Source organism: Bufo bufo, chromosome 1 (assembly GCF_905171765.1).
Source record: "Bufo bufo chromosome 1, aBufBuf1.1, whole genome shotgun sequence".
NCBI lineage: Eukaryota > Metazoa > Chordata > Amphibia > Anura > Bufonidae > Bufo > Bufo bufo.
Window position 1 is genome coordinate 829,266,618 of NC_053389.1, and position 12,080 is coordinate 829,278,697.

The 12,080-nt window shown below is 39.6% G+C and overlaps 1 protein-coding gene across 1 annotated transcript; it reads right to left on the reverse strand.

Moving 5' to 3' along the window:
* Window positions 1–10,769: 10,769 nt before the first annotated feature.
* LOC120989977 (olfactory receptor 11A1-like) lies at window positions 10,770–11,687 on the reverse strand. The gene has a single exon (XM_040418462.1). The coding sequence runs from the start codon at window positions 11,685–11,687 to the stop codon at window positions 10,770–10,772; it is 918 nt and encodes a 305-aa protein (XP_040274396.1).
* Window positions 11,688–12,080: the final 393 nt, after the last annotated feature.

Genomic DNA, 12,080 nt, shown 5'->3' on the forward strand with positions numbered 1-12,080 from the left:
CTAGTATTCTTTTTCCCTATATTTTCGTGCACTGATCTCCCGGCCTCTCCTTGGGTCCTGCTCCTCATCTGTTTGTCCCGCCTTGTGCTGCCTGTTTTATAATACATGTATGTACTGTTTATATATATTTACAATAAAGCTTTTTGGATTTTCATACATACGAAAGTCAGTTTCATTTTTTGGGGTGGATTAGTATTGTGCAGCATTGTGACTGGTGATCGGTTCTGCAGCGATACTGCAACTACAAAGAGTGACAAACGCAATTAGAAAAAATAATTATAACTGGTGTGATAGACCAGTCGCCCCCCAAAAAAGCTGATTGAAGCGGGGTGTTATATACCAATAATATACTTTCTTTATAGTGCATTTGGGTACTGCAGCATTTGTTTGCGGTTTTGCTGCTTTCCCTCTGCTACACACAGTGACAAACGGTATTGGAAAAAATAATTATAACTGGTGCGAGCATGCACGTACGCAGAAATTATATTGCCGATATTTCGCATTGAAAAAAAATTATGAATAGAGATCCCAAATTCGAATAATACATCTGGTACGTCACTGTCCATGTTGTGGGACTATTTGTGCACTTCTAGTAATTATTTCTTGGCTGCAAATATGAGCTGAAGGTTTTTCAGGTTCGCCTGCCATTAAAATGAATGGGACCCGCCGCGAACTTGCAGTTCGCGAACATTTGTTCGCGAACCGTCCTGGCAGATGTTCATCCATCACTATTGACAAGGCCACTTTATTTGTCAGTAGCCAGAACTACGGGATGAATAACATCATTCCACTCCTTCACATCCTGGAGCAGATGCTGATAAATCTGTCTGGCCAGGGGACAGAATACGTGGTGTCTAAATCTCACGGCCACCTAAGCCCTGTGGGGGCTGAACTGACGGAGCAGGAAGAGGACATTCCCGCACAAGCAATGTATACAGAAATAGATGGTTTATCTGCACAAGTGACAGGAGAGGTGCAGGAGGAGCGAGAGGGCGATGAGGTAGATCAGGCAGTTGGAGCATCCATAACCCCATTATCACACAGTCCCTATTTTGCATCAGGATTTGCTCATGATTTGGAAGCCAAAAGCAGGAGGGGGTACAAAACACAGAAGCAAATAAGAAAAAAATTCCGCTCACCACTTTCCATAAACCATGTACATACTTAGTGTCCAGGAAACACTGATTTGGCAACAGGTTCAATACTTCTCTAATAAGGCAAAAATTCTGGCACCAAAGCTGAACTATAAAAAATCCTTATTTATTGAAAAATCCATTAAAAAATAAGTTAACATGACACAGACCCCGAGTCACATAGCTGACATGTTTCGAACCTAGTCAATATTTTTTAATGGATTTTTCCAAAAATAATGATTTTTAATAGTTCAGCTTGGGTGCCGGAATTTTTTCCTTATTGAACAAAACACAGAAGACATGCAAACTTTCCAATCACGTCTTTGTACTATCTTTGTACCAAGTTTTGTACCACTGAAGAAGGAGCAAGTATAGCTCAGAAACGCGTTTTGGTTTTGAATAATTATTTTAAAATATACCACCAAGCGAACAAGGATCCTTGCAGAGAATACAGGAGAATTGATCCGGCCAAAGTGGATGTGAGTAGGCGGCTCAATACAGCACAGGCCAGCAGCACATCGACCGGATTGTGAGACGCCATGTGGGACGCCAAGTTGAACCAGTAGAGCGGAGACCGGCCGCTGCATAGGAAACCTGTCGCTTCAGTTGGGAGAGTGCCGGCAATAATGGAGTGGCAATGTAAATGTGGCTACTATATCTCTTTTATTATTCATACAAATATTATGATTTATTCATACAAACATTTGAAGATACGGACCAGTGACCATAAATTAACAGACAACCATCCCAAGACTTATATACAGTATAAATCACTTACTACAATATACATAAAAACTAGGACGAATACAAGGGAGAACTGATATCTATTGTTTGTCATTTATTTAATTATCTATGAATGATCAACTGTATACACATCAGCTATTAAGAAGTAACAACAATTTGGGAGGAATGAGGTATATGCGATTGATCATAAAATATTGATTTGCTAATCCATTCTTTTTTATAATTTTTTTAATACATTTTCTTATGTCTTTTTTATATATTTTAAATGTGTGTTATTAATTCATATTATTAAATATTCTTTTACATACATTTTCGGATGGTAGAGTGCCTGTCAATTCTATAGTATATCTTTTTTAATAAGCATGATGAGCTCTACCAGGCGGTATGTCTGCTTTATTAGGATTAATCCTGGAGACAGAGCCGCTTTAAGACTAACATCCACCATAATCTAAACCTCTTAGTCCCATCTCTAAGACTTATCACTAGCTGCACCAGTTCTCTGGAGTGCCCTACCCCTAGAAGCACTACAGATATCGACAGAGGCACTTTAAGACTAACATCCACCATAATCTAAACCTTTCAGTCCTTTCTCTAAGACTTATCACTAGCTGCACCAGTTCTCTGGAATGCCCTACCCCTAGAAGCACTACAGATATCGACAAAGCCGCTTTAAGACTAACATCCACCATAATCTAAACCTCTTAGTCCCATCTCTAAGACTTATCACTAGCTGCACCAGTTCTCTGGAATGCCCTACCCCTAGAAGCACTACAGATATCGACAGAGGCACTTTAAGACTAACATCCACCATAGATAAACCAACACTGTTTCCTTATTTCAAATAAGTAGATGATCCATAATAACTCATTACAAAACCAATAAAAGATTATGAATCTATAGGTACCAAATCACAACTCAGGCAACAAAATTTTATACAAAACCCGAAATTCACGAGTCGTCATACCAATATATATCAGGCCACATGGACATGTGGCGTGATATATAATTCCTGTGACACTACAATTGATGAAATGAACAATATTGTAGCTCATTTTACCTGAGGAGTCTTCAAAAGTCTTGGTTTTAGTAATTGCCCTACATGTGGTACAATGACCACATGGTACGCAACCCCATTTGGGTCCTTTGGATTCAAAGATGAATCCAGATTTAGATGGTATATAATGGCTCCTCACCAGAATATCCCTGAGATTCTTGCTACGTTTGGCCACAAATTGGGGAGTAGAGGTAATTATTTTCCCCAAGTCCACATCCGATTTAAGGATGGGCCAAAATCTTTTGAAGATTTCTCTCATATTGTACCATTGAGTATTATAGTTGGTTATCATACGTGTGACAGGAGTTTCTGGGTTGACCCGAGCCTTGGGAGATAATAGGGATTCCCTTGATGCGGCGGCGGCACGCGTATAGCCACGTTGTATATCACTCTGATTGTAACCCCGTTGTGTAAATCGGTTTTTTAAGGTTTCAGATTCCCTTTCAAATTCGCCTCTTGATGTGCAGATCCGTCTTGCCCTCAAGAATTGACCAATCGGTATTGAGTTTTTTTGATGTTTGGGGTGGAATGAAGTCGCATGAAGCAAGGAGTTAACGGCAGTTGATTTCCTATGGATCGAGGTTTCAAGGTCACCATTAGTTGTTACTTTAATGTTGATGTCTAGGAAATCAATTTCTTTCTGACTTACCACTTTGGTTAGAGTGATGTTCCAATTGTTCGCATTTAGTTTCTCCAAAAATAAATCCAAAGACACCCGTGACCCCTGCCATATAAACAAAACATCGTCAATAAACCTCATCCATGATATTACCTCCCCATCAACTTCATCCATGGACGCCTGCACACACTGTCGCTCCCAATTGCCCAAAAATAAATTTGCATACGAGGGTGCGCATTTCGGGTGCGACTTTGTTCCACCATGTCTTGGTGTGACTTTTATACAAGTATTTAAGTACTTTCTGTGTCTCAAATACATCCGGTTGAGCGGCGTTATTTGCTGATGCAGCACCATCCCTGAATATGGTAGTGACCTGTGATAGCCAGTCACTTTCTTTAGCACGAAAATCCATATTACTAAGGAAATCCTGAAACAACAAAATATATAGATAAACCAACACTGTTTCCTTATTTCAAATAAGTAGATGATCCATAATCACTCATTACAAAACCAATAAAAGATTATGAATCTATAGGTACCAAATCACAACTCAGGCAACAAAATTTTATACAAAATCACAGATGTTTTTATTGGTACAAAATAAAGTTGTGACCACTGGCCACACAGACATTTAAGAACACTTAAAATGCCATACAGACCGCAGATATGTGGTAGTTACAATAATTATGCGTAAAGTGCAAGTGCTACAATTACTTTACAGCAAAGGAGATTGGTCAGTGCCTAACACCGAGTTCGGTCCTGTCTATACTATATTGCAAACGGTCAACAATGGACCGTAGACTAAAAGGACCTGATGCTCACATCAATGACTCTAAACAAATAATAACATAGATGAGAAAGCATACTGACCAAAATCTCTACCACGGCACTGGCAGTCTGTGCCCCGACGCGCGTTTCGCCGTCAGCTTTTTCAAGGGGTAATGACAAACAGCTTCCTAGCCGGGTATATATGATTCACATAGTGGGCGGACACATATTCACCTAACCTATAGATGAAGGGCACACTGATAAGGAGGCAGGTTCCACAAAGTTCCTCACCTGCATGGTATATGGTGCTCGTCTCGTGTGTTATGGCGCAACAACCGCCGCACACCGCCGATGCCCGCGTACCCGGCCGTAGCAATGACGCAGGACGGCTACGCTCACCAGAGCACAAAACGTCCCACGTCAGAGACAGGGCCGCGTCAGCGCGCCCGCGGCTGCGCAGAGGGACGTGCGCACTACGAGCTCCATGCAGGTTAAGGGCAAAACAATATCTTAGATCCATTACTCCAACAGTGCGCTCTCCATCCTAAAACATATATATACACGTATGTGGTTATGTTATTTTCTTTTTCTCCCTATAGATGTTTAATTCATCATATATCTCTAAAAACATATACATCAACATAGATATGCATAAATATCACACATTATAGATTGAATTCTCCCACATTAGAAATATAAGAACCCACAATAACAGTGATTAGTGTCATTAGTGATAGTGCTATAAACAGCATATATATATATATATAAAATACACATATGTTGTGAAACAATTCATTATTATGTAGACAAATATACAAATCAATATCTGCATGATTGCCATTCCAAAGGACATGATTACCATTCCACAAAAATACAGTTTGACTTGATTATATAAATAAATAACATCGTGCAAAAATACAAATAAACATTATTATAATATTAATAATTATGTTGTGCACAAATACATATAATAAAAATAAATATATAGTCATGCATGCCTTATCAAGGTACACCAACACCGGCATGAACAAACAATACATGTGTTATAAAGATGAAGGAAAGACATGTATTTTAAAAAAAAAATATAATAATAAGAGCACATGATTACACCAACACGTGTCTTTAATGTACAGGCATAGATGCACTTCATGACATGATGTATATACATGACCCATTGATCGCAGTTCACCAAGCGATCCAATGGTTTGTAGGCCCTCTATATGATTATATTCTATTGGAGAAAACGGTTTTCCAATTCCGCAACCACAGTATATATATATCCTACATATGTAGACAAAAAAGATCAAATTAGTGGACATAGTTCATACATCACACCAAGGGAACCCGGCTAGAGATAACCTAAAAACATAGACATCCTAACTATCTAAAACACCACACATCAGGGATGATGCTGCACCCTACAAAAACGAGGCAAATGGAATTTTATCATTCAGGCCAAATGGCACCTGAGTGTTCAATTTCACAATCCACTTGCTTTCAACCTGCTCCAACCGTTTAAACAAATCTCCGCCACGCGCACCAAGGGAGACCCTATCTATCCCCCTGAATTTTAAGTCCTGCCAACAGTTATTATGTTTCTGACGGAAATATTTTGCAATAGGTTTTAATTTTACAAGTTTATCTCTTTCTCCATCCGCAATTTTGGCAGCTGCCCGAATGTCTTTCTGATGTTCCTGTATGCGAACCCGAAATTCACGAGTCGTCATACCAATATATATCAGGCCACATGGACATGTGGCCTGATATATAATTCCTGTGACACTACAATTGATGAAATGAACAATATTGTAGCTCATTTTACCTGAGGAGTCTTCAAAAGTCTTGGTTTTAGTAATTGCCCTACATGTGGTACAATGACCACATGGTACGCAACCCCATTTGGGTCCTTTGGATTCAAAGATGAATCCAGATTTAGATGGTATATAATGGCTCCTCACCAGAATATCCCTGAGATTCTTGCTACGTTTGGCCACAAATTGGGGAGTAGAGGTAATTATTTTCCCCAAGTCCACATCCGATTTAAGGATGGGCCAAAATCTTTTGCTGTAAAGTAATTGTAGCACTTGCACTTTACGCATAATTATTGTAACTACCACATATCTGCGGTCTGTATGGCATTTTAAATGTTCTTAAATGTCTGTGTGGCCAGTGGTCACAACTTTATTTTGTACCAATAAAAACATCTGTGATTTTGTATAAAATTTTGTTGCCTAACATCCACCATAATCTAAACCTCTCAGTTCCATCTCTAAGACTTATCACTAGCTGCACCAGTTTTCTGGAATGCCCTACCCCTAGAAGCACTACAGATATCGACAGAGGCACTTTAAGACTAACATCCACTATAATATAAACCTTTCAGTCCTTTCTCTAAGACTTATCACTAGCTGCACCAGTTTTCTGGAATGCCCTACCCCTAGAAACACTACAGATATCAGCTTTAAATCTACTCCCCTAGTGTGTTAAGATGACCCGACCATTGTACAAAACATGCACTTGTTAATTTTTGTGTCACTCCTATCTCCTCATAGATTGTAAGCTCTTGCGAGCAGGGCACTTATAAATTGTGAGAACCATTCCAGGACAGCAGGATTGGTCATCAAAACACGGGCACTCGATGACAGTGGCAGCTCTGGCCTGTTACTGTGGCTGCTGCTACCACCACCCCTTCTTCTGATGCTACTTCTGCCAGCTCCAGCAACATTTTTCACACTGACCGTTCTTTTGGAGGGCCCAGGCAACTTTCTGTCGGACATATTGTACCGTAACACTAACTGCATATGTAAAATAGGTTATTCAATGTCAATGTGGAAACCCCAATTAGACAGCTTATTCACCCCAATTATGGAATCAACACCTAGTTGAATTGTTTATCTATTAAACAAGGAGGACACCCCAATAACAGTACAATTAGACAGCTTATCCACCCCAGTTTGAGACTCAAGGCCTAACAGAATTGCTTATCCATTAAATAAGGAGGACACAGTTCAGGGATTGATGCAAAGTGAGCCGTCTCCTATGGATCCCTTCAGCCTCAGATTACAGTCCCTTCACTCTCCCTATGCTCTCCCTATTCTGTGTAAAAGGTTTCCATATGATCTCCCTACACTGTCCCTGTACTGTGCCTGAACTCTTCCTATGCAATATTCCACAATTAAAGGCTTTCTTAATCACTGTCCCTAGCGCTTGTCACAGTTTTCCCTGTACTCAGATCACAGTAAAATGGCAGAGACTGTGCAGGATGAGGCTTTTATAGGGCTGTGACATCACAGGGGATGGTCATCCGATGATTGGCTGGCTGCATAGTATTATGGGTTATATATCGCGTTTCCGAGCTTCTTACTTTCACTTTGTAACACATGTAGCCACCAAACGATTTGTTACCACGAAGTGCAAGGAAATTCTAATTTGTTGCAAATCAAATTTTTCCAAAACTTCGGATCAAATTCCACTTTGGATGCTTTGATTCGCTTAAAACTGAATACATTGATATTTTAAATGTATTATTACACTTTTATATTGTATTTGGTTTGTATATTAAACTAGTAGATCTGCTTTTTGTTTATGTGTAAACAATGTAAAAAAAGAGGCAACAAAGTTGATATTTTTTTGTAGGTCGTTTATAGTGTTGAGCACGAATATTCAAAACGCTAATTTTTATCGCGAAGATCTAGAATACAGTGCTATGTATATCTTTGTAATCGGGAATATTCTAGATTTTTATTATCATTAAATAAACCTATTATCTGTTTTCACTTATTGCATATAACTTCTCTTTAGCCTTTTATGCTATTTATCATCCATATTTTTTCCCTATCATTAATAAACTTGTATTATAAGTATTTTCCCACCTATCATTATTATTTTTTTTTTTATAGATGCTATATTATTTTTAAAATAAATCATTAACTATAACATATAACAGACAATCACACAAACACTATTTGCCAAAAGTTAGGTATGTGCAAGCCAACAATCTATCCATAAGACAGATACAGTCGGCATACCTTACAATGGCAGCCTTGTGTGCAATGAGACATTCAAGCCCATCTCTCATCTGACTGAGAGCTGGTAAGCCGTATAGCTGCTTGATTTGAGTTTGATGGCTTGGGGGACCTGCGCCCCTAGATCATTATCATTATTCATTAGGGTGATAAAAATAGTAAAAAAAAATTGGATGCCAGCTTACTCTTCTCTCACTGCTTAGAAGGGCTGCCTAAAAATGTCAGTTTTCTTATTGTCCTAATATTATATTCAATAACCTTTCTATACTGTTTTGTCAAGTAAACTCATTTGCATAAACATGATCATATGGCAAAGACATGCAAATAGTGTTTCAGCTAAAAAAATGCCAATTTGCATGTCTTTCCCATCCGAACATGTTTATGCAAATGGGTTTACATGACAAAACAGTATAGAAAGGTTATTGAATATAAATGTTAGGACAATTAGAAAAAACTAAAAATTGTTATGCAGCCCTCCTAAGCAGTGAGAGAAGAGTTAGCTGGCATGCAAAAAAATAAATAAAAATTGTCACCCTAATGATATGATCTAGGGGCACGGGTCCCCCAAGCCATCCAACTTAAATCAAGCTTCTTTGAGACTTAGGCTACTTTCACACTTGTGGCAGAGGATTCTGGCAGGCAGTTCCTTTGCTGGATGCAAATAGCTGCATTTGTGAGATGGATCTGTCTTTCCAGTTGTCATCTGGAAAAACAGATCTGGCATTAAGATGTTTCAATGGAAATTAATTCTGAATCTGGCAATCTGGCAAGTGTTTAGAATTTTTGGCCGGAGAGAGAATTGCAGCATGCGGTGGTATTTTCTCTGGCCAAAAAACGTAAGAGGGACTGAACTGATGCATCCTGAACGGAATGCATGGGGATAAAACTGATCATTTTTTTTTTTCCAGTATTGAGCCCCTAGGATGGAACTCAATACCGGAAAAGAAAAACGCTAGTGTGAAGTTACCCTTAGGCTGAAATCACACGGGAGAGTATTCCGCGCAGGTGCAATGCGGGAGGTGAACGCATTGCACCCGCACTGAATCTGGACCCATTCATTTCTATGGGGCTGTGCACATGAGCTGTGATTTTCACGCATCACTTATGCGTTGCGTGAAAATCGCAGCATGCTCTATATTGTGCGTTTTCCACGCAACGCAGGCCCCATAGAAGTGAATGGGGCTGCGTGAAAATCGCAAGCATCCGCAAGCAAGTGCGGATGCGGTGCGATTTTCACACACGGTTGCTAGGAGACGATCGGGATGGAGACCCGATCATTATTATTTCCCCTTATAATATGGTTATAAGGGAAAATAATAGCATTCTGAATACAGAATGCACAGTACAATAGCGCTGGAGGGGTTAAAAAAATAATAATAATAATGTAACTCACCTTAATCTACTTGATCGCGCAGCCCGGCTTCTCTTCTGTCTTCATCTTAGCTGTGTGCAGGAAAAGGACCTGTGGTGACATCACTCCGGTCATCACATGATCCATCACCACGGTAAAAGATCATGTGACGGACCATGTGATGACCGGAGTGACGTCACCACAGGTCCTTTTCCTGCACACAGCTAAGATGAAGACAGAAGGAGATGCCGGCTGCGCGAGCAAGTGGATTAAGGTGAGTTAAATTAATTTTTATTTTTTTAACCCCTCCAGCGCTATTGTACTTTGCATTCTGTATTCAGAATGCTATTATTTTCCCTTATAACCATGTTATAAGGGAAAATAATACAATCTACAGAACACCGATCCCAAGCCCGAACTTCTGTGAAGAAGTTCCGGTTTGGGTACCAAACATGCGCGATTTTTCTCACGCGAGTGCAAAACGCATTACAATGTTTTGCACTCGCGCTGAAAAATCGTGCATGTTCCCGCAACGCTCCCGCAACGACCGTGTGAACTCAGCCTTACCAGCTCTCAGTCAGATGAGAGCTGGTCTTGAATGTCTCATTGCACACAAGGCTGCCATTATAAGGTATGCTGACTGTATCTGTCTCATAGATAGGTTGTTAGCAGGCACATACCTTGCTTTTGATATATAGCCTTTGTGTGATTTTTTGTTGTAGGTAATGAAATTGCGCGCGCAATACGTTTATATTACATTGCCTCAAATTGTTGGCGAATATTCATCAAAAAATGTGTGAAATATCGCAAATTCGAATATTGCCTATGCCGCTCATCACTAGTCGCTTAGACATATGCTATATTAGAGTACATGGGCATCATACATGGTGTGTTTTTGTTGGTATTAGATTGTGACCCTTTCTATGAGCACCAATTACAGCAATACTATATTTCTCCTGCAGCACCAACAACAAGAGAAATAATTGGTTGAATATTGCCTTTGCTAGTGACAATGGTGAATATCCATGCTCTCATGCCTCAGTGATTACCGGCTAGAACTTATTTAGTGAACAGATTATTCAGATAGGACATCTGCTTTAAATTTATGAAAAGCTTCTTTGAAGTCTTTGTTCCTCAGCGTGTATATAATAGGATTAAGCAGAGGGGTCAGCACAGTATACATCAGAGACAAGACCTTACTCAGGATCAGAGACCGTCCTTCTTTTGGAAACATATAAACAATAATTAATGTCCCATAAAATATAGAGACCACAATGAGGTGGGAGCTACAGGTGGAGAAGGCTTTATGTCTTCCAGTATTGGAAGGAATCTTCAGAATGGTGATAGCAATATAAACATAGGATATCACAATGGTAATAAAAGGTAAAATTATAAGTAATAGACCTATTAGCAATTTATGAATTATGGAGAAATCAGAGCAAAAGAGCTGCAATATGGGTTCAAGGTCACAGTAGAAATGGTCAATAACATGTGGTCCACAGAAATGCAGATTACAAATAATGAGAACATCAATAAGTGCTACGGTAAAACCTATTAACCAAATTATAATTGCTGATGTCACACAAAACCTATGAGTCATGACAGAGTGATACCGGAGGGGGTTACAAATGGCCAGGTAACGATCATAAGACATCACTGACAGAAGAAGACATTCTGAAGACTCTGAGGTGGCAAAGATAGAAAACTGAATGAAGCAGCCAGCGAGAGTCATTGTGGTTCTTCCAGCCAGAACAGTGTGAAGAAGGACGGGGACAATATCTGTAGTCACCAGGAGGTCACACAGAGATAGCTGTGTAATGAAGAAGTACATGGGGGACCGAAGGGATTTACTCACTACATACAAGACCATGATGAGAAGGTTTCCTGAAATGACTCCACAGTATATAATAACCATCAGATGAAAGAATAGAAATGTAAAGTTTTGAAGATATGAAAATTTCAGAAGTATGATGGAAGTAATGTTATTGGTCATTAGAGATGAATGAAGTTTTAAAAAATTCGATTCGGACGCTTTGCCAAATTTTCCCCAAAAATTAGATTCGACTCAAATTAATCTGTGAAAAATCGCATTTAAAAACAGCTATTTCCTGGCTGCAGAGAGTCTTTATAGCGGTGTGGAACACTGTGCCTGGCAGTAACACACATAGGGAGTCTGCTGTGGTAGAGAAATAATACTGTGAGTCAGTATGACATACAGATGACAGGCGTTGCTCTTAGGCCCCATTTACACGAGCGAGTTTTCCGCACGGGTGCAATGCATGGCGTGAACGCTTAGCACCTGCACTGAATCCTGACCCATTCATTTCAATGGGTCTGTGTACATGAGCGTTTTTTTTTCTCGCATCAGTTCTGCATTGCGTGAAAA

Excerpts from the sequence above, each read along its gene's own strand:
- LOC120989977 (XM_040418462.1), bottom strand. The coding sequence starts at position 11,687 with ATGACCAATAACATTACTTCCATCATACTTCTGAAATTTTCATATCTT.